This window comes from Pagrus major, chromosome 5, assembly GCF_040436345.1.
Source record: "Pagrus major chromosome 5, Pma_NU_1.0".
Taxonomy (NCBI): Eukaryota; Metazoa; Chordata; class Actinopteri; order Spariformes; family Sparidae; genus Pagrus; species Pagrus major.
In genome coordinates this window covers 41,425,051-41,447,771 of record NC_133219.1, presented here as the reverse complement: position 1 = coordinate 41,447,771, position 22,721 = coordinate 41,425,051, and the positions used below count along the sequence as shown (strand labels likewise).

The following is a 22,721-nucleotide window of genomic DNA, read 5'->3' as shown; positions in this document are numbered from 1 at the left end:
ACATCTACAGAGTCCTCACATCCACAGTGTCCTCACATCCAGTGTCCTCACATCTACAGTGTCCTCACGTCTACAGTGTCCTCACGTCCACAGTGTCCTCACGTCCACAGAGTCCTCACATCCAGTGTCCTCACGTCTACAGTGTCCTCACGTCCACAGAGTCCTCACGTCTACAGAGTCCTCACATCTACAGAGTCCTCACATCTACAGTGTCCTCACATCCAGTGTCCTCACATCTACAGTGTCCTCACGTCCACAGTGTCCTCACGTCCACAGAGTCCTCACATCCAGTGTCCTCACGTCTACAGTGTCCTCACATCCACAGTGTCCTCACGTCCACAGAGTCCTCACATCTACAGAGTCCTCACATCTACAGTGTCCTCACATCTACAGAGTCCTCACATCTACAGTGTCCTCACATCCACAGTGTCCTCACATCTACAGTGTCCTCACGTCCACAGTGTCCTCACGTCCACAGAGTCCTCACATCCAGTGTCCTCACGTCCACAGTGTCCTCACGTCCACAGAGTCCTCACGTCTACAGAGTCCTCACATCTACAGAGTCCTCACATCTACAGTGTCCTCACGTCCACAGTGTCCTCACGTCCACAGAGTCCTCACATCCAGTGTCCTCACGTCTACAGAGTCCTCACATCCAGTGTCCTCACGTCTACAGTGTCCTCACGTCCACAGAGTCCTCACGTCTACAGAGTCCTCACATCTACAGAGTCCTCACATCTACAGTGTCCTCACATCTACAGAGTCCTCACATCTACAGTGTCCTCACGTCTACAGTGTCCTCACATCCACAGTGTCCCCACGTCTACGTCTGAAACGAACTGGTCCATAGAAAAACACTGTTTCATTTCACATAGTTTCTTTATTATAAAATCTAATAATTTCTGAACTTTTTCTTTACAAATCTGAACACAACAAGACAATAACCAAAAGTAAAACAACCACAAACACAACACATTTAGTGCAATTGAATCTGTTTCTAACCCCCTCTGAGGTCCCTGAACTCACCACAGAGCTGATGACTATTCTGCTGAACCTCCAGAACAGTTCTGACTCGTCACAGCCTCTCTGTGGATCATTTCCCAAAATTGAACCATTTTAAAGATTGATTTTCTTCCTTTAAGAACATAATAGTTTCACTTCCTTTCTATGAAAAGTTACCTGCAGACTGAAACAGATCTGTCTGACTGTTTTTGTTAATTTTTCAATGTTGGTGCTTTGAAGGTGAATTATTGTTGAGCTCCATCATCAGAAAATCTAAAACTCAGCAAACTCTCACGTCAGATTCCTGACGGTCTTTGAATGAACCTGTTGGTGTGAAATGTTTTGACCTCCAGAGGACAGACAGAACATCGTGTTTGTGTATTTTAACATCATCAACATTTTAAACTCTTTTTAATGGATCATCGTTTACACAACAGGTTTTTACTGGTCTGGTACGTTCTGGGTGTGTTCTGGATCTGGTCCAGTCTGCTCAGTCCGGTCTGTGGTTGGTGTGCTGGTGGTGGTGATTCCTGAGAAGTGAGTGGCCGGAGCTCCTGAGCCGTCACATACCAGTGAAGATCTCTGGAAACAAAAGGAAAGAGAAGCTGATCAGTGAGTCTGTCTGTTTGAACGAAGTCTCCTGCACATGTTAACACATCGTCTCAGATTAAACATCATGAGGACTTATTTATAAAGAGGACACCTGGTGGCTGGTGGTGGTACTGCAGATCCTGGAGGTGAATAAAAAAGAGAAATGTTCCTTTAATAAACTCTGGACTCACCTCAGCTCTCCTCTGTTTCCCTCTTTCTTTCATCTTCTTCAGCTGCTCCTCCTCCTCTTCCTCTTCCTCCTCCTCCTCCTCCTCCTCCTCCTCCTCCCCACTGGCTCGGCGGGCAACAGGCTTCTCTGTGATTGGCGGCACTGTGGCCAGGAGGGCGGGGACAGTGAAGCAAGACAGGAAGCGAGCCTTCAGCAGCTGGTAGGCAGGGTTACTAGAGAAACGCTTCGCCACCATCTGACGTACCGCAGCCACGAGCTCCGCCTCCTCCACCTCCTTCTGCTGGTCGGAGCTGACAGAGGGAGCTACAGGAGGGCAAAACAAACACACCTGATCACCACCCATACACCTGAGGACTCACCTGGTCTCTACAACACCACCCATACACCTGAGGACTCACCTGGTCTCTACAACACCACCCATACACCTGAGGACTCACCTGGTCTCTACAACACCACCCATACACCTGAGGACTCAGCTGGTCTCTACAACACCACCCATACACCTGAGGACTCACCTGGTCTCTACAAAACCACCCATACTTCACACAATCATGACATTTATAAATGAACAGAAGAAGAAGTGAGCAGTGAGCGTCACCTACAGGACGCCCCCCCTCTGTACCTGTCGGGTGTTACCTGATTGGTCTGTGGCTGGTTGGAGGTCAGAGGTGGAGTCAGGCAGGTCTGGAGGCTGATTGGACGTCTCCTTGGTGCTGCTGTCTGGTGAGGGTGTGGTCTGAGGGCATCTTGGTTTGGACGCTTCACTCAGCAGTTTCAGGGACGTGATGGTCAGACACTTCTTGGCACGGAGCAGCACACTGAGCATGCTCAGACTACTGACGAAGGGTGGCAGGTAAGGAAGAGCCACACCCACTCCAGGTACCACCACGCCTCCTCGACCACTCAGCCAATCACAAACTGCCTCCTGGGACTCCTGAAACATCAGGGTGGGGTCAAACTGCAGCGCTTCTCTCCTGAGGGGAGGGGGCGCTGCAGGGTCCACGCTGACCACGCCCTTATATGGCAGCATGAATTGTGGGGGAGGCTGGGGGGAGGGGTTTGGGACAGCTTGCAGGATGAAGGTTGGGGCAAGAAGAGGCTGTGGCTGATTCTGTCCAGGCTGTACGGGGGCGGTGGTGCGTTCAGGTGCAATGGATAGCAGAGGGGACGTGGCCGGGAAGCTTGGTATGAATGCCAGCTGGAGGCCTTGGGGCGGAGCTTCTACCAGCTGGAGCAGCCCGCCAGGTGTCATGACCCACATGGACTGACCGTGACGTAAACACAAGCCGGGGGGGGGAGTCACCCGCCGGTTCTGAATGACAACTTCCTGTTTAGAGCGAGACGTACGAGGGCGTTTCTTACGAGGAGAAGAAGAAGCTCTCTTCTTCTTTGCTTCAGCCTGGAAGTAAAACAACAAAGAAGACGTCAGACAAGGAGGAGACAGATGAGGAGACAGACTGAGAGGAGGAGACAGACCTTACCTTGGCCTCAGTAGCTTCCTGTAGAGCTCTCGCTCTCTGACTGGGCTTTCGGACTCTCTTTCCGTCCCGGGTCACACCTGTACCTGCTCCGCCCACACATACAGCTGGCTCCTCCACCCTCGCTCGTTTTCTCCTTCTGGGTGGGGCTTTGGAAGACTTGTTGGGGGCAGGGGCAGATTTACAGTGACTGGAGGTCTGCTTTTTGGGGGCGGGGCTTGGTTGAACTGAGTCGGAGTCATCTTGACCGGTGCTGTAGTCGTGATCCATGTGGAGAGGGACGGGTAGGCTTAATGTGGAGGAAGCAGTGTGCTGATTGGTCAGCATGGAGGGGGGCTGGGTGCAATGGAGGCTTTCAGTTGATGACAGGGTGGTATTGGAGCAGGCAGGTGTGGCGTTCTGACCGTTCACAGAGACGGGAGGAAGTGAAGGAGCTTCAGAGGAGACGACCTCGGCAGGAGGAGGTCTTTGAAGAGCAGCAGGAAGTGATTTCAGCTGAGGAGGAGCAGGGACGACTGTCTGACGAGGAGAGTCTGTGTTCTGGATCTGAGCTTTCTTACGTGGAGACGAAGCAGATTTCCTCCTGGCTTCAGCCTGAGAAGAGCAAAATGCAAAAACGAGTCAGATCGATTCGACCACGTTCAGAGTTTAAATGTGCTGAGAGGAACCACGGACGCTCAGGGGCCCCGCAGACCTTCGAGGGCCCCACAAATCCTCAGGGGACCCGGAGTCCCCCGGTAGTCTGTGAGACACTTGCACCAATCAAAGACAACATTGAATAACCAGCTCTTTACAACACAATGTTCTGTTGGTCAGACCAAACGTGACACGAATCATTCATGCGACTAGATTACACAAGTCAATGATGATACGCGATTAGACGTGAGTTCTAATTGAGCTCCAGCGCGAATGACACGATGCGTTTTTCGCTTGGCACAAAATTTTGAATCAAATGATCAAATGATCAAATGATCTTTCACCCGAGTAGAATATATTGAACTCAAGTGAGGATTTCTGGTGACGCTGAGTCATTAAGGCCTGTCAGTGTTGGCGTTCACACTGACGTCGTGTTGTCACACTGACGTCGTGGCGTTCACACTGACGTCGTGGCGTTCTCACTGATGTTGTGATGTTCACGTCACTTACAAAACATTCTGGTGAGTATGTGCACGACTAGATCACAAATAAGCTTCTCAGGGCTCAGAGGAGATCTTCTGAGGACCTTCTGACTAATTCAGACAACTCAAATAGCAGTAAAAATGTTCTCCTGTATAATTTTTGTTTTTGTTGTGGGTTAGGGGTTACAACATGAATCATCTCATGACAGAATTCACTCACCTTGGCTTCAGTGGCCTCCTGCAGAGCTCTGGCCTTCACAGTCAGCTTTCTCTTCCTCCTTCCTTCCTTTTCGCCATCACTTGACCCGTCCAGACCTCTACATGCTCCACCCACAACATCACCTGCATCCACCCCGGTCTGACTGCTGCCAACAACCTGTTGATCCTTTGACACCTTCTGCCTCCTCCTTATAAGTGGAGTCAGGGTGGAGCCGGACGGACTGGTGAGTGTTGAACCAACAGAAACACGCTGATTGGGGAAAGGGGACGAGTCAACTTTGAGGTTTTGAATCAAAGGTCCAGCTTGTTGGCTGAGAGAGGCAGGGCAGGTGGTGTTCAAGGGCACTGGGACAGAGACGGGAGGGACATTCAGTTTCTGAGGAGCAGGCGGAGCAGGTGATGGAGAGGTGACACCAACAGCAAGAGGAGGGGGTGTGGTCAGGGGAGAGGGAGGCATGAGCTGGACGGAGGCGGCACAACATTGAGCAACTGGCTGAGGTAACAACATCGGAGACATCTGAGGACGCATGTTAGGAGACATCTGAGGACGCATGTTAACAGACATCTGAGGACACATGTTAGGAGACATCTGAAGAAGAACAGCGGGGCAACTCTGTGAGGGTGTGGATGGGAGATGAGGAAGAGGAGGCTGCTGCTGCGTGAGTTGCTGCGCTCGCTGTTTTCGCAGCAGCTGTTTCTGTGTGTTTTGTTGCAGCAGAACCTGAAGCTGCTTCAGGATCAGTTGCTGCTGATGGTCCAACTCCTGCTGGTCCTTCTGCTGCAGCAGGAGGTTTGCCACAGAGTTTGGGTTCTTCGACTGAGTAGAGACGGGAGGTGGTGCAGGATGTGGCATTAATGGCACCTTGTTCCTCCTCTTCTCTATCATCTCCTTACAGCCGACAGAGTCCACGTTCAGGGTCTGGAGGAGGAGCAGGAACACTGGAGTTGAGGTCATCTGGGTCTTCTCCCCTTGCTCCCTCAGGGTGTCTGCTGCTATCAGTTTGTTTTTTGCCGGGATCAGCAGGTTGCCGATCCACGGCATTACCGCCGCCTGCAGCTCATAGTCCAGACCTTTGCTCGTCATTTGTCGCAGCTGGTTCCGTTTGCTGGTCTGGACCCTCGGTTGGGTGCGGGGGGGCACGGTTCTGAACTTGTTGGCCTGGCGGTGCAGGTGGACTCGCAGCTGGTCAGACGACACCATCATCATGGTGCTGCTGCTGTGGCGTTTCTCCCACGGCAGCTCTTCAGGAGGAGGTCCGAGGATTACAGAGCGTCCGAATTGTCCCAGGATGGTCGAGCGCACACGTCTCCCTTCGTGGGCGTCTCCAGAGGAAGATAACTCCACCAGCTGAAAGCTCAGGAAAGAACATTGAGCTTTTTCTGCTGGAATCCACTCCTCCATGGGAGGGAAGGTGTACTCCTCCTCTTCTTCCTCCTTCTCCACCTCCTCAATCCTTGTCTCTTCCACTACCTCCTTCTTCTTCTCCTCTTCATCACTGTCCATGTACTTCACCACCGTCTCGTCATCCTCCTCATCCTCTTCCTCTTCCTCCTCCTTCAGTTTCCTCAGTCGTCTCCTGATTCTCCTCTTGGCCGGACCATTCGTCTTCTTCTTTTTCTTTGCTTCTCCGCAACTCTTTGGGGGATTTTTAGATTTTCTTCTTCTCTATTAACAGGAAAGAGAGAGAGAGTCAGTTATGTTTACTTCAGCAGTTTGTTTTCTGATGTCCTGATTGGATAAAGTAACGGACAGGGTCGCCCAATAAGAAGCCTCACATACGCAGACCTCCACAGCACCATGACAACGCTGGAGAAAGATCTGTCTGCACCAATTCTCATTTTGGTGTAACGGAAAGAAACTCTCTAGCTTGTCTTTAAACCAATTAAAATCATCTTGAGTGGTTCTAAACCACGACTCTGTTCTGATCCGGAGCCATTTACTGACGGGAGCAGAGCTCAGAGATTACTTTGTAAGGTGATTTATCTTCACTCCTGTTGATCAACCTGACTGCAGCAGTGATCCGGAGGTGACCGCCAGGTTCTGTACTGTTGACTGCTGACTGGAGCTGGAGGGGAAATGGACTTTACTTGATGAACCTAACGTTACAGAGAGGAGACAGAGAACCAGAACCAGAACCAGAGTCTCTGCTGAGTTCTGACCAGAACATCATGTTTCAACTCGTTCTCCGACTTCCTTCCTCACTCACTGACTCTCCTGAAGTTATAGCGACAGGCGACCAGATGAACCTTCAGTAAACTTTAATTTAGTCTCTAATGGAGACATGAAAACTGAACACTTCAGAGGTTTGCAGGGAACCAATCTGATGCTCCTGGTGTCTTTATTCTGTAGACAATAATATATTATGCTACAAACATTTACTTCAAAATGATACTTTAAAATAAAAACCTGTTAATCGCCACTTTAACAAGGCTTTTATTGTGAAAATGTACAGGCACATAAATCCCTCCCCCTCCTCCCCAGAACAGGTGAGTGTACCTTAGCACAAGGTGCAGCTGGTTTGATCAGCCTCCTCCACTCTCGAAGACACTGACCGTCGCGACGATGAGGAATCTCTGCAGCGATCTTCGCCCAGTGGCCTGACACACACACACACACACAGAGTTATTTAGAGATCTTTTATTTCTCTGTAGGATTCAGAGACGTACCGAATAACTTTTCTTAGCTCCTTTGATCATATAAGACTGCTTTAATATTTATTATCTACTGATACAGAGTCTGATCTGATACATACATTTATATATATTCACCTTGACTCGTTGAACGACAGCTGAATTGACAGCTGTAGATACTGAATCTGGTATTTCATGAGCTACGTGATCCAAATACTGAAGGTCCTGATTCAGAACTAATAAAGATGATCAGTTTAAAGTTGTAATCTCGAAGATTTTCTGTTTTCGTTCCCTTTAGCGACACCGATGGCGATAAGGGGCAATTGCAGGTGAAAATTATATTTACCAGCAACCTTATTATATGGTTTTACACAAGAACCTTGCATACTGTAACGTCAGCATTAGCTAGCTAAATGTGACCTGATAGCTACGCCACACATAACATGCAGCCTGCTTGAGTCAAATTTGTCGATGCTAAACTACACAACCAGATAGTCAGCTAGTCTGATAGGGTTGAACTTTAGCTGGCATATTTTCTGAGGTAATTTGATCATAGCTAGCTTGCTAACAGAGAAAATAAATTAGCCCTGAAACGGTCCCGTTCGTTGTTTAACTTCCACGAAGTTTCATGAAAATCAGACCAAATCCATAATCCTGCTGACAAACAGCACCGGAAATATAACCTCCTTGTTGGAGGTGACAAACTCAATCTGTGTGGTGACTGACAAGGTCCACAGTTTAGCTAGAGTAAGAGATCTGTATCTCCCCTCAGTCCCTTTTCTTTTAGTGCTCTCCACCTTGGCAACACAACACCAATACAAACTCTGGTTCTTCCGTACTGACAGTCACTTTCCTTTTTAGACAGTTTGCCTTCTTCTGAACATCTAATTGCTTTATTTTCTTTGGAGTTACAGCTTTTTTTGAAAATTTTCATCTTCCGTTGTTATCGGTCTCTTTGTTTGTTCGGCCATGACTGTCCAACGCCAGCAGAGACCAGGACAAACAAAACTGTCATGTTGCTCCTCTCTCTGGCCAACCAACCGCTGCTGGGTGAACGTGTCAGTAACTGAGCGCCGCTCGCCACCGACACCCAGTGTTCATCTTTGGTATTACAGCAAATGCAACGACTTTCCTCAGTGGGCCAGAGGCTCAATGATCCCTGTGTCACCTCATCTGGTGACAGACTTCACATATTTACTTTATTATTGATCTCACATGAAAAAAGTGGAGCTTCACACAAACTGACCACAGAAGGTCAAGTTAAACTTCTGTCATCAAGTTTCTGGCAGAATCAACATTGAGAATTGATAAGTAACAGCTGATGTGACCCACCGACTCCATGTTTCTCCACCAGCTGTCGCAGCAGCTCCTTCTCCTGTTTGTCAAACAGTCCTCGCTTCGTATCCGCCTTCAGACAGTCATAATACCTGCACGCACACACACACACGCACACACACGCACCCACACGCACATGCACACACACACAAATATTTTGAGGTACTTGTACTTGACTTGAGTATTTTCATTTTCTGCTGTTTTATACCTCTACTTCACATCTCAGAGGGAAATGTTGTACTTCACTACATGTACTTGATTACTTTAGTTACTTTAAAGATTCAGATTAATAGTAAAACATCATCAACAGATTAATTAAACATTTTCATTACATCAATAAAACTTTATTGATCTCAGGTCACCCAGCAGAATATAAAGACATTACAATCAGCTGTACTCCACACAGGCAACATCAGCTAACAGCTAACAGCTAACAGGTGTACAGTCTGTGTGTTTGAGGTCATCACTGACACACACCTGAAGACTGTCAGCCAATCAGCTCTCACCTGTCTCTGCAGCTGCTGTCAGTGCGTCCAGGAACCTCCAACCTGATCTTCCACCAGTCTCTCTCTCCATAACGAGAGACAGCCTGCAGCAGCAGCTGAGGGACAGACAGGTGGACAGAGAGAGAGACAGACAGGTGGACAGGGAGAAACACAGGTGGACAGATCGAGAGACAGAGGGACAGACAGAGAGACAGAGGGACAGACAGTTTGTTATTCTGCGTTTACCAACCCGCTGTTTATTTGTAACTGTTAGTAGTAGTAGTGCTGTTAGTAGTAGTACTGTTAGTAGTAGTAGTGCTGTTAGTAGTAGTACTGTTAGTAGTAGTACTGTTAGTAGTAGTACTGTTAGTAGTAGTAGTGCTGTTAGTAGTAGTACTGTTAGTAGTAGTACTGTTAGTAGTAGTACTGTTAGTAGTAGTAGTAGTGCTGTTAGTAGTAGTACTGTTAGTAGTAGTACTGTTAGTAGTAGTAGTACTGTTAGTAGTAGTACTGTTAGTAGTAGTAGTAGTGCTGTTAGTAGTAGTACTGTTAGTAGTAGTAGTAGTACTGTTAGTAGTAGTACTGTTAGTAGTAGTACTGTTAGTAGTAGTAGTACTGTTAGTAGTAGTACTGTTAGTAGTAGTGCTGTTAGTAGTAGTACTGTTAGTAGTAGTAGTACTGTTAGTAGTAGTACTGTTAGTAGTAGTAGTAGTGCTGTTAGTAGTAGTACTGTTAGTAGTAGTAGTAGTACTGTTAGTAGTAGTACTGTTAGTAGTAGTAGTACTGTTAGTAGTAGTACTGTTAGTAGTAGTAGTAGTAGTGCTGTTAGTAGTAGTACTGTTAGTAGTAGTAGTAGTACTGTTAGTAGTAGTACTGTTAGTAGTAGTAATATTAGTAGTAGTAGTACTGTTAGTAGTAGTAATGTTAGTAGTAGTACTGTTAGTAGTAGTAGTACTGTTAGTAGTAGTGCTGTTAGTAGTAGTACTGTTAGTAGTAGTAGTAGTACTGTTAGTAGTTGTACTGTTAGTAGTAGTACTGTTAGTAGTAGTGCTGTTAGTAGTAGTACTGTTAGTAGTAGTAGTAGTACTGTTAGTAGTTGTACTGTTAGTAGTAGTACTGTTAGTAGTAGTACTATTAGTAGTAGTAGTACTGTTAGTAGTAGTAATGTCATTAGTAGTAGTAGTAGTACTGTTAGTAGTAGTACTGTTAGTAGTAGTAGTAGTAGTGCTGTTAGTAGTAGTACTGTTAGTAGTAGTAGTAGTAGTACTGTTAGTAGTAGTACTGTTAGTAGTAGTACTGTTAGTAGTAGTAGTAGTAGTACTGTTAGTAGTAGTACTATTAGTAGTAGTAGTACTGTTAGTAGTAGTAATGTTAGTAGTAGTAGTACTGTTAGTAGTAGTAGTACTGTTAGTAGTAGTACTGTTAGTAGTAGTGCTGTTAGTAGTAGTACTGTTAGTAGTAGTAGTAGTACTGTTAGTAGTAGTAGTACTGTTAGTAGTAGTGCTGTTAGTAGTAGTACTGTTAGTAGTAGTAGTAGTACTGTTAGTAGTAGTAGTAGTGCTGTTAGTAGTAGTACTGTTAGTAGTAGTACTGTTAGTAGTAGTAGTACTGTTAGTAGTAGTGCTGTTAGTAGTAGTACTGTTAGTAGTAGTACTGTTAGTAGTAGTAGTACTGTTAGTAGTAGTGCTGTTAGTAGTAGTACTGTTAGTAGTAGTGCTGTTAGTAGTAGTACTGTTAGTAGTAGTAGTACTGTTAGTAGTAGTACTGTTAGTAGTAGTAGTGCTGTTAGTAGTAGTACTGTTAGTAGTAGTACTGTTAGTAGTAGTACTGTTAGTAGTAGTAGTAGTACTGTTAGTAGTAGTACTGTTAGTAGTAGTGCTGTTAGTAGTAGTGCTGTTAGTAGTAGTACTGTTAGTAGTAGTAGTACTGTTAGTAGTAGTACTGTTAGTAGTAGTACTGTTAGTAGTAGTAGTACTGTTAGTAGTAGTGCTGTTAGTAGTAGTACTGTTAGTAGTAGTACTGTTAGTAGTAGTAGTAGTACTGTTAGTAGTAGTACTGTTAGTAGTAGTGCTGTTAGTAGTAGTAGTAGTACTGTTAGTAGTAGTGCTGTTAGTAGTAGTAGTACTGTTAGTAGTAGTGCTGTTAGTAGTAGTACTGTTAGTAGTAGTAGTAGTAGTACTGTTAGTAGTAGTGCTGTTAGTAGTAGTAGTACTGTTAGTAGTAGTACTGTTAGTAGTAGTGCTGTTAGTAGTAGTAGTACTGTTAGTAGTTCTCTGCCTAGTTCTCTGCCTTTTAACCTTTATTCAGATTTAGTTTTCTAATCTTCTAATGTATTATTTGTATGTCGATAACTAAATCATTTCATTCTCTTTTAGGGTGACTCTTAACATCAGTCCAGGGACAGCAGATGTAAAATAGCCTTTTGGCTAATTCTGGCATGTTTACATTCGTTAAAATGTTTTTATTAATGTGCATTGTCCCTGATTATTAAACCTTTAAATAATAAAATAATAGTAGTAGTACTGTTAGTAGTAGTAGTACTGTTAGTAGTAGTGCTGTTAGTAGTAGTACTGTTAGTAGTAGTAGTACTGTTAGTAGTAGTAGTAGTGCTGTTAGTAGTAGTACTGTTAGTAGTAGTAGTACTGTTAGTAGAAGAACTGTTAGTAGTAGTAGTAGTACTGTTAGTAGTAGTAGTGCTGTTAGTAGTAGTACTGTTAGTAGTAGTAGTACTGTTAGTAGAAGAACTGTTAGTAGTAGTAGTAGTACTGTTAGTAGTAGTAGTGCTGTTAGTAGTAGTACTGTTAGTAGTAGTGCTGTTAGTAGTAGTACTGTTAGTAGTAGTAGTACTGTTAGTAGTAGTAGTAGTGCTGTTAGTAGTAGTACTGTTAGTAGTAGTAGTGCTGTTAGTAGTAGTACTGTTAGTAGTAGTACTGTTAGTAGTAGTGCTGTCAAGCATGAGGTCATTAACTGTGTAGGTGGTGGGTGTGTCCTGTCTAAGCCCCACCCCCAGCCTACCTGGTCTTCCTGTTTGGTCCACGGGCCTTTCTTCAGGCTTGGGTCCAAAACCTGGTTCCACCTGTAGAGCAGCTGAGCGGGGTCACGACCCTCCATGAAGTAACTCACTGACGGACAGACAGACAGACAGACAGACAGACAGACAGACAGGTGGAGACCGTGTGACAGACAGGTTCGAGTGACATCATTGTAAAATTTTCAATCACATGATTCTGTGTGATGTCACAGTGTGATGTCACAGTGTGATGTCATTACTCTGTGTGTAGGGGATGAAGTTTCCGATCCTCATCTTGTCCACCAGCTCTCTGAGCAGAGCGTCTTCTGCCGGGGTCCAGTTGCTGCGTCTCAACGAGTCAGAGACAAAACGCTGGAACGTCTGAAGACACAGGAAGGCTGTTCTCCCCGTCTGACACACAGACAAACAGACAGGTGGAGAGAGAGACAGGTGAGAGGGAGACAAATGGTTAAAAGACAGACACTCCTCCTCGTCCTCCTCCTCACCCCCAGCTCCTTGGCGATGGTCTCCCAGTGTCTCTCTCCGTGTCTCCTGCTGACCTCCTTCAGCTGCTGCACCTCCTCCTGACTCCACGGACTCTTATTGATGGACGGGTGGAGGAAGTTCTGCCAGAAGCTACGGATGTCCTCTGCGTCCCTCAATCCTTCAAACTGAGAAGAAGAGGAGGAAGAGGAAGAGGAAGAGGAAGAGGAAAAGAGGAGAGGAGGGAGAGGAAGAGGAAGAGGAAGAGAGGACAGAGAGGAAGAGGAAGAGGAAGAGGAAAAGAGGAGAGGAGGAAGAGGAAGAGGAAGAGGAAGAGGAAAAGAGGAGAGGAGGGAGAGGAAGAGCAAGAGGGAGAGAGGAAGGAGAGGAAGAGAGGAGGAAGAGCAAGAGGGAGAGAGGAGAGGAAGAGAGGAAGAGAGGAGAGAGGAGGAGGAGGAAGAGGAAGAGAGGAGAGAGAGGAAGAGCAAGAGGAAGAGAGGAGAGAGAAGAAGAGGAAAATATTTCCTTATTGACAGTCTGTGTTGCTTCATGTGATCATGTGATTGGTTGACTTTTCACCTACATCAATATTGGAGATTTTCTGCCAATCATGTTCTTCATATCGTTCACCAATCAGCTCCTCCTCCTTCTTCCCTCTGACCAATCAGAGACAAACAGCCAACATGACGTTAACTAGGGAATCATTTTAATGTGACACACACAAGCTGTGTCCCAATTCAGGGGCTGCGTCCTTCGAAGGCCTCGTCCACCGTTGTTAAATGGGACGGTCTCGCCTTCGGAGTATTTCCTGTTTGCGTCACCAGGTGTTCCCGCCCCTCACCCTTACGTCACGATTTCTGCCGCCCAGGCCCGCGAAAGAGAGTTGACTGAATGGATTTTATGGTTTTCTGAACGTCTAACATGTTGAAAGTGAAGGCTTTTAAGGCTTTACTGCCAACAGCATAATGCTAATTTATGCCGTATGCTAATGCATCACCAGCGTCACGTGTTTTAACTGAAAGTTCAAATTTGGAGGTTTTAAGGTCCCTGAAGTTTAACATATCTGGCGTTGGATGTTCAAATGACTAAAAACCGAGTATAAACCCAATACTTACATTTAAATGTCAGTCTGCGCCACTTGATGTCGCCATTTTTCTTGCTTTCCCTCTCCTTTTTCGGGACTGAGCGGCGGCGCGCAAACGATCTTGGGATATGTGAGGCCGCAAAGGATATAGCAGCGGTGCGTCCTCCAACAAGAGGGAGAAGAAGGCCGCATTTGAAGGAGCTTTCGCATTGGGACGGCCTTCACGCAGCGTTGTGACGTAATTGGCCTTCAAATGCGCCCTGCGAAGGACGCAGCCCCTGAATTGGGACACAGCTACAGACAGCTGTCTCAGACCCGGCTCTCCTCTGCTGGGCTCTGATTCTACTCACCCTCCTGAGGCGGATCAGAGCCGCAGTCACACATGCAGACTCACCTGAGCAGGTCGATCTCTCTCTCCAGACTGTCTATCTGCTGTATGAGCTGCTGCCTGTCTGTCTGCTCAGCTGAAGACAGCTTCTGACTCAGGTAGTCCACCCTGCAACACAGACAGACAGACAGAGAGACAGACAGGGAGAGACAGACAGGGAGAGACAGAGAGACAGAGACAGACAGGGAGAGACAGACAGGGAGAGACAGACAAAGAGACAGACAGGGAGAGACAGACAGACAGACAGGGAGAGACAGAGAGACAGACAGAGAGACAGACAGACAGAGTCATCGGTATGATACTGTATTCCCATAATCAATAATAATAATCATTATTATAACAACAATAATAACAGATGTTACTTGGACAGTTTGGGCTGGATCAGTCTCCTCAGACCGTCTCGAGCTACCGAGTGGATCAACAGAATCTTCTGCCAGCTCTCCCCTGAACACACACACACACACACACACACACACACACACACACACACACACACACACACACACACACAGATGAATGTGTACGTCTCTGTCTCACCTTCATACTGTAAATAAATCAACATTATTGAATACAAGAAGTTAATGTTTGTGTTTATGAAGCCGGATTTCCTCTCTGATCAATACAGTTCATTGATTCTGATCAATAAGAATCTTCTTACATCGTTTCACTTTCAGCCTGTTGTTGTCCAGACCGCCAGTCATCCTGTTCGCTTTCTCCTTCGTCTCCTGATTGGCTGGAGGACCCTGGAGACACACACACAGTGTCTCATTGGTCAGCTGTCAACAGTAGGTCTGTCTGTTTGTCTGTCTCTCTGTCTGTCTGTTTGTCTGTCTCTCTGTCTCTCTGTCTGTCTGTTTGTCTCTCTGTATGTCTCTCTGTCTGTCTGTCTGTCCGTCTTACCAGTCCTGTCAGTTTGTCCTTGAAGTACGGTTTGAGGAAGCGTCCCAGGAACATGTTGACTGGCTGCTGGCAGGAGGAAGGCGGGCGCTGTTCCCTGGAGGTCTCTTTGATTGGTCCAGACAGCTGAGACATCACCTCCTTCTACAGAGAAGAAGAATATTGTCAGTACTGACCTGCTGTCTGTAGTTGTGTGACAGTACTGACCTGCTGTCTGTAGTTGTGTGACAGTACTGACCTGCTGTCTGTAGTTGTGCGACAGTACTGACCTGCTGTCTGTAGTTGTGTGACAGTACTGACCTGCTGTCTGTAGTTGTGTGACAGTACTGACCTGCTGTCTCTGGTTGTGTGTCAGTACTGACCTGCTGTCTGTAGTTGTGCGACAGTACTGACCTGCTGTCTGTAGTTGTGCGACAGTACTGACCTGCTGTCTCTGGTTGTGTGACAGTACTGACCTGCTGTCTGTAGTTGTGTGTCAGTACTGACCTGCTGTCTCTGGTTGTGTGTCAGTACTGACCTGCTGTCTGTAGTTGTGTGACAGTACTGACCTGCTGTCTCTGGTTGTGTGACAGTACTGACCTGCTGTCTGTAGTTGTGTGACAGTACTGACCTGCTGTCTGTAGTTGTGTGTCAGTACTGACCTGCTGTCTGTAGTTGTGTGACAGTACTGACCTGCTGTCTGTAGTTGTGTGACAGTACTGACCTGCTGTCTGTAGTTGTGCGACAGTACTGACCTGCTGTCTGTAGTTGTGTGACAGTACTGACCTGCTGTCTGTAGTTGTGTGACAGTACTGACCTGCTGTCTCTGGTTGTGTGTCAGTACTGACCTGCTGTCTGTAGTTGTGCGACAGTACTGACCTGCTGTCTGTAGTTGTGCGACAGTACTGACCTGCTGTCTCTGGTTGTGTGACAGTACTGACCTGCTGTCTGTAGTTGTGTGTCAGTACTGACCTGCTGTCTCTGGTTGTGTGTCAGTACTGACCTGCTGTCTGTAGTTGTGTGACAGTACTGACCTGCTGTCTCTGGTTGTGTGACAGTACTGACCTGCTGTCTGTAGTTGTGTGACAGTACTGACCTGCTGTCTGTAGTTGTGTGTCAGTACTGACCTGCTGTCTGTAGTTGTGTGACAGTACTGACCTGCTGTCTCTGGTTGTGTGACAGTACTGACCTGCTGTCTGTAGTTGTGTGACAGTACTGACCTGCTGTCTGTAGTTGTGTGTCAGTACTGACCTGCTGTCTGTAGTTGTGTGACAGTACTGACCTGCTGTCTCTGGTTGTGTGTCAGTACTGACCTGCTGTCTGTAGTTGTGTGTCAGTACTGACCTGCTGTCTCTGGTTGTGTGACAGTACTGACCTGCTGTCTGTAGTTGTGTGACAGTACTGACCTGCTGTCTGTAGTTGTGTGTCAGTACTGACCTGCTGTCTGTAGTTGTGTGACAGTACTGACCTGCTGTCTCTGGTTGTGTGTCAGTACTGACCTGCTGTCTGTAGTTGTGTGTCAGTACTGACCTGCTGTCTGTAGTTGTGCGACAGTACTGACCTGCTGTCTCTGGTTGTGTGACAGTACTGACCTGCTGTCTGTAGTTGTGTGTCAGTACTGACCTGCTGTCTCTGGTTGTGTGTCAGTACTGACCTGCTGTCTGTAGTTGTGTGACAGTACTGACCTGCTGTCTCTGGTTGTGTGACAGTACTGACCTGCTGTCTGTAGTTGTGTGACAGTACTGACCTGCTGTCTGTAGTTGTGTGACAGTACTGACCTGCTGTCTGTAGTTGTGTGTCAGTACTGACCTGCTGTCTGTAGTTGTGTGACAGTACTGACCTGCTGTCTGTAGTTGTGTGTCAGTACTGACCTGCTGTCTCTGGTTGTGTGTCAGTACTGACCTGCTGTCTGTAGTTGTGTGACAGTACTGACCTGCTGTCTCTGGTTGTGTGTCAGTACTGACCTGCTGTCTCTGGTTGTGTGTCAGTACTGACCTGCTGTCTGTAGTTGTGTGACAGTACTGACCTGCTGTCTCTGGTTGTGTGTCAGTACTGACCTGCTGTCTCTGGTTGTGTGTCAGTAGTCTCTCTAGTTGGTCCAGAGTCTCCTGAACCACCTGCTGGTAGACGAGGTTCATCTGAAGGCACGAGTCCACAGACAGAGACAGCCCCAGCTCACTCTGAACAGACACAGACAGTTAGATCAACACTGACTCGTCTGTTACTGAGTAAACATGTTGAGCTGATGTTGTTACTGACCTCATCACTGCTGCTAATGCTGTCATCTGCAAACAGACCAGACCAGAACACATCGTCTGTTAATGTTTAATCACAGACAGAGAGACAGACAGACAGACAGACAGACAGACAGACAGGTACCTGACACACAGATGGGACTGTGTGGTCCAAGGACGTCCTCGAGGTTCTGGATCTCCTTCTGGATCTTCTCTCTCTGAGCCAACAGACCTGTTGCAGACTGAAGACACACAAACCAACCAGAGTAAACAAAAACAAACAACAGCTGAAGACTATTTGTTTATTTCTAAATGTTTTATTACCGACTGATAAACAACAACTCAGTGAGCATCTATTGTGGTCACAAGCACAATCCATTTTTCCCAGTATTGCAAATACTTATCCATCCTTAGACTTAGCGAAAAGGTCATCCTTTCCATATTTTGAATATTAGTCACAATATCAATCCAGTCTGTCTCTGTTGGAGGTGTGGCCTGCAACCATTTTCGGGTTACAGCTTTCTTGCTGGCTGCTAATAATATTTTTAAAAGATATTTGTCTCGTGCCAGTAAATGGGCTGCAATATTGCCCAAATAGATTGTAGAAAAAGAGCAGTAAATTTCATCACCAAAAATATTTTGTATTACCCGTATGATCTCTTGCCAGTATGGCTGAATAGCTGGGCAGCTCCAAAATATATGAAAATGGTCTGCTAGCTGTTCTCCACAGTTCCTCCAACACAGACCTCTGACCGTCTCCCGTCTGCACACATTTTAACTGAGGAGTTATGAAATCTCTAACCAGATCCCACCAGCAGAAATCTCTCCACAGACCAGAACTAGTGGAAGTTGACTGCACACAGCATATATTCAACCACTCTCCTTCTGTGATGACCGTTCCAGATTCTTTCTCCCACTTTAATCTGACCTTATCTGTTGAGCGTTCTTATTAGATTGAATACGGGAGTACAGTTTTGAAACGAGTTTCTTATTGTCCTTATTTTTGTACATGTCAATAAATATGTCAATTAAGTTGGTCTCACATTCCTCTGTTGGTTTTATCTCATCATTAAAATAAGACCTGATTTGAAGATACCTAAAGAAATCCAATTTTTCTAACCCATATGTATCCCAAATTTTCTGAAAACTATCAAATTCTCCCTTCGATGAAATTGAACAATAAGAAGTGATTCTCCTTCTATACCAATGTTTAAACCTCCCGTCAATCCTTGCGGGCTTGAATTCAGGGTCAAAAGCAACCCATCTCAGCAGTTTAGACTGTCTTTCCAGTAATGGTGATTTACATTCCTTAAACCAAATTCGAAGGCAAACTTTAGACCATTGATTCAGGCCACTAGAATGCTGCTCATACAGTATTTTACTACCCAGTATAGATTGTAACGGTATATCTAATTGTGAAGTTTCCAAATCCTTCCATTTTGCTGTATAATTTGGGTTGCAGCAGGATGCCAGTGGTGTCAATTGTGCTGCCTTATAGTAGTCTGCCAAGCATGGCAGTGATCTACCCCCTTTCACTTTAGACAGTTGCAGTGTATTGAATTGAATCCTTGGCCTTCTACCCGCCCATACGAATCTTGAGATCCACTTATCCCATTCGATAAATTGCATTGGCGTGACCGTTACCGGCAGGGATTGGAAAAGATATGAGTCGGGGAAGTAGGTTCATTTTTATTGTTTCTATCCTACTGTGCATGTCTAAGGGCAGCTGAGACCATCTGTCCATATCTGACGATGTTTTTACTTATGGGACCATAGTTGCTTTCATATATTTTGGATAGATCTTTAGGTATTTGAATCCCCAGGTTGAGTTCCATTTAAAATCAACAGACACAACTACAGACTCAACAACAGACACAACTACAGACTCAACTACAGACAGACAACAGACACAACTACAGACAGACAACAGACACAACAACAGACACAACTACAGACACAACTACAGACTCAACTACAAACTCAACAACAGACTCAACAACAGACACAACTACAGACTCAACAACAGACAAAACTACAGACACAACTACAAACTCAACAACAGACTCAACTACAGACACAACTACAGACAAAACTACAGACTCAACCACAGACAAAACTACAGACACAACAACAGACACAACTACAGACTCAACTACAGACACAACTACAGACACAACAACAGACACAACTACAGACTCAACAACAGACACAACAAGAGACAAAACTACAGACACAACTACAAACTCAACAACAGACTCAACTACAGACACAACTACAGACAGACAACAGACACAACTACAGACTCAACTACAGACAGACAACAGACAAAACTACAGACACAACTACAGACACAACAACAGACACAACAACAGACACAACTACAGACTCAACAACAGACAGACAACAGACAAAACTACAGACACAACAACAGACACAACTACAGACTCAACTACAGACTCAACTACAGACAGACAACAGACAAAACTACAGACACAACAACAGACACAACTACAGACACAACAACAGACACAACAACAGACACAACTACAGACTCAACAACAGACACAACTACAGACTCAACAACAGACAAAACTACAGACACAACTACAGACAGACAACAGACACAACTACAGACACAACTACAGACAGACAACAGACACAACTACAGACTCAACTACAGACAGACAACAGACAAAACTACAGACACAACTACAGACACAACAACAGACACAACAACAGACACAACTACAGACTCAACAACAGACAGACAACAGACAAAACTACAGACACAACAACAGACACAACTACAGACTCAACTACAGACAGACAACAGACAAAACTACAGACACAACAACAGACACAACTACAGACACAACAACAGACACAACAACAGACACAACTACAGACTCAACAACAGACACAACTACAGACTCAACAACAGACAAAACTACAGACACAACTACAAACTCAACAACAGACTCAACTACAGACAGACAACAGACACAACAACAGACACAACTACAAACTCAACAACAGACTCAACTACAGACACATGTGATCTTTATGTTAATAAAGGGTCAGGCTTGTTTATTCAGTATATGCCTTCATGTTGCCGTGGTAACTGGTGTGTGTGTGTGTGTGTGTGTGTGTGTGTGTGTGTTACCTGCCCGTCCTCCTCCTCTGTGTCATCATCTGATTCACCATCTGACCAAAGAAACACAACAGCACTGTTAGACAGAGAGACAGGTGGACTGTGAGACAGACAGACAGACAGACAGACAGACAGACAGACAGGTACCTGTCTCACTGCTCAGCTGATCCAGTTCATTTTGAGTTACAGACAGACTCTGTTCCAGCTCCTCCACCTGTCGCTGGATCCTGTCTCTCTCTGCTGACAGAGAGACAGACATGTCTGCACACGCACACGCACACACACACACACACACGCACGCACACACACACACACACACACACACACACACACCTTATTAGAACAGACTGATACAATCTGAACGTCTCCTCTGACACCGATACTGACAGAACATCACATATTACTGCAGTAACTGTAGTTACTCCAGCGGAGGGCGGTGCTGAGGAGGTGGTGAGGAGGAGGAGGTGGTGCTCAGGAGGTGGTGCTGAGGAGGTGGTGGTGCTCAGGAGGTGGTGAGGAGGAGGAGGTGGTGCTGAGGAGGTGGTGAGGAGGAGGAGGTGGTGCTGAGGAGGTGGTGAGGAGGAGGAGGTGGTGCTGAGGAGGTGGTGGTGCTCAGGAGGTGGTGAGGAGGAGGAGGTGGTGCTGAGGAGGTGGTGGTGAGGAGGAGGTGGTGCTCAGGAGGTGGTGCTGAGGAGGTGGTGAGGAGGAGGAGGTGGTGTTGAGGAGGAGGAGGTGTTGAGGAGGTGGTGGTGCTGAGGAGGAGGTGGTGAGGAGGAGGAGGTGGTGTTGAGGAGGTGGTGCTGAGGAGGTGGTGAGGAGGAGGTGGTGAGGAGGAGGTGGTGAGGAGGAGGAGGTGGTGCTGAGGAGGAGGTGGTGGTGCTGAGGAGGAGGTGGTGAGGAGGAGGAGGTGGTGTTGAGGAGGTGGTGCTGAGGAGGTGTTGAGGAGGAGGTGGTGCTGAGGAGGAGGTGTTGAGGAGGTGGTGGTGGTGCTGAGGAGGTGTTGAGGAGGTGGTGGTGTTGAGGAGGTGGTGTTGAGGAGGAGGTGGTGTTGAGGAGGTGGTGCTGAGGAGGAGGTGTTGAGGAGGTGGTGCTGAGGAGGAGGTGGTGAGGAGGAGGAGGTGGTGTTGAGGAGGTGGTGCTGAGGAGGAGGTGGTGATGAGGAGGAGGTGGTGATGAGGAGGAGGGGGTGTTGAGGAGGTGGTGCTGAGGAGGAGGTGTTGAGGAGGAGGTGGTGCTGAGGAGGAGGTGCTGAGGAGGTGGTGCTGAGGAGGTGGTGCTGAGGAGGTGTTGAGGAGGAGGTGGTGAGGAGGAGGAGGTGGTGTTGAGGAGGTGGTGCTGAGGAGGAGGTGGTGGTGAGGAGGAGGAGGTGGTGTTGAGGAGGTGGTGCTGAGGAGGTGGTGAGGAGGAGGAGGTGGTGCTGAGGAGGTGGTGCTGAGGAGGAGGTGCAGGTGGGTTTAACGTCTCATAATAAATAAAGAGATGAATCATGTCCAGAGTTTCTGTCTCAGGTCTGTGACAGTTTCCAACAGAAAAAGAAGGAGAGTAACGTACAGTAGTTACTTTTACTACACGGAGTAGTAACGTTACTCTGTCAGTAGATGCTAACTTTAGCAGCTAACATGAACACTGAGTGATGATTTGAATGGTTCTGACCTTCAGCAGCTTCCGTCTCGTCTCCTGTTTCTGTGTCTTCAGTAAATCTCTCTATATTTTCTATGTTTTCTATATTTTCTATGTTTTCTCTTCAGTCTGAGTTGAGCTGTTCTGCCTCCACGCGCCGCGGAGCTCCAATCAACGCAGCTCTGTCGTTAACATATTACCCAGCAGGCTGTGCGGCGGGACAACTTCTCCCGCGAGCGGTCACAGTTCTCACTCAGTTCCGGCTTCGATGTTTCAGATTAAACAGAAATTCTGAGTTTTTATTCTTTTATTTTTCCGTCTGTCTGCTTCGTATTAAACCAACAACCTGATACACAAATCAAAACAAAACGCAGCTCGATATGTCCGCCCTTTATTTTCTTCCCCTCGATTTTACTTCCGGTCCTTCCGTTATTTGGTTCCGAGAGTTTCTGCGGATGTTAAAGTTTTAAAGGTTAAAAATCATTGAAATCGTTTTCCTTAAAAAGACACTGCAGGCTATCAAAAGTCTTAAATTTAATGAACAAAAGTTTATCTAATAAAATGTGCTTTAATAATAAATAACTGGAGTCCACATCGTCCCTCCTAGTCCTCCCTCATAAATGATCCGGTGTGAAACAGGAATTAAATTACATTCGTCACAAAGTTTAACTCGTTAAACCTGCAGACACTCCTGACGCTGACCCATGTTTTAAGTTATTATTTTACACTTTCAGTATAAGCTGCTGCTGGTTCAATACTTTCTGTATTATTGCGCAAAATCATGTTAAATCATTTATGATTCACAAATCAAACAGGACACCAAAAT

At 46.3% G+C, this 22,721-nt stretch overlaps 1 protein-coding gene across 3 annotated transcripts; it reads right to left on the bottom strand.

The window, feature by feature from the left end:
- Window positions 1-860: 860 nt before the first annotated feature.
- Window positions 861-22,252, bottom strand: snapc4 (small nuclear RNA activating complex, polypeptide 4). Of its 3 annotated transcripts, none has more exons than XM_073466784.1 (22): window positions 21,929-22,252; window positions 20,423-20,536; window positions 20,288-20,328; window positions 17,270-17,366; window positions 17,150-17,205; window positions 16,948-17,070; window positions 14,915-15,055; window positions 14,673-14,757; window positions 14,377-14,458; window positions 14,021-14,122; window positions 13,126-13,198; window positions 12,566-12,730; window positions 12,320-12,470; window positions 12,065-12,171; window positions 9,071-9,165; window positions 8,562-8,656; window positions 7,096-7,196; window positions 4,600-6,264; window positions 3,265-3,855; window positions 2,420-3,182; window positions 1,785-2,086; window positions 861-1,584 (listed from the first exon to the last, which is right to left on the bottom strand). In XM_073466784.1, the coding sequence occupies exons 2-22, from the start codon at window positions 20,532-20,534 to the stop codon at window positions 1,444-1,446; spliced, it is 5,088 nt and encodes a 1,695-aa protein (XP_073322885.1). In that variant the 5' UTR covers window positions 20,535-20,536; window positions 21,929-22,252; the 3' UTR covers window positions 861-1,443. The 3 variants fall into 3 exon arrangements, with proteins under 3 accessions (XP_073322885.1, XP_073322887.1, XP_073322886.1); XM_073466786.1 differs by having other exon boundaries at window positions 17,150-17,175; XM_073466785.1 differs by lacking the exon at window positions 21,929-22,252 and adding an exon at window positions 20,698-20,746.
- Window positions 22,253-22,721: the final 469 nt, after the last annotated feature.

Coding starts and splice junctions, on each gene's coding strand:
- snapc4 (XM_073466784.1), bottom strand. CDS start 20,534: ATGTCTGTCTCTCTGTCAGCAGAGAGAGACAGGATCCAGCGACAGGTG. Junction 3,183..3,264: donor AGGAAGCTACTGAGGCCAAG/GTAAGGTCTGTC, acceptor TTTTACTTCCAG/GCTGAAGCAAAGAAGAAGAG. Junction 1,585..1,784: donor GGAAACAGAGGAGAGCTGAG/GTGAGTCCAGAG, acceptor TTTTGTTTCCAG/AGATCTTCACTGGTATGTGA.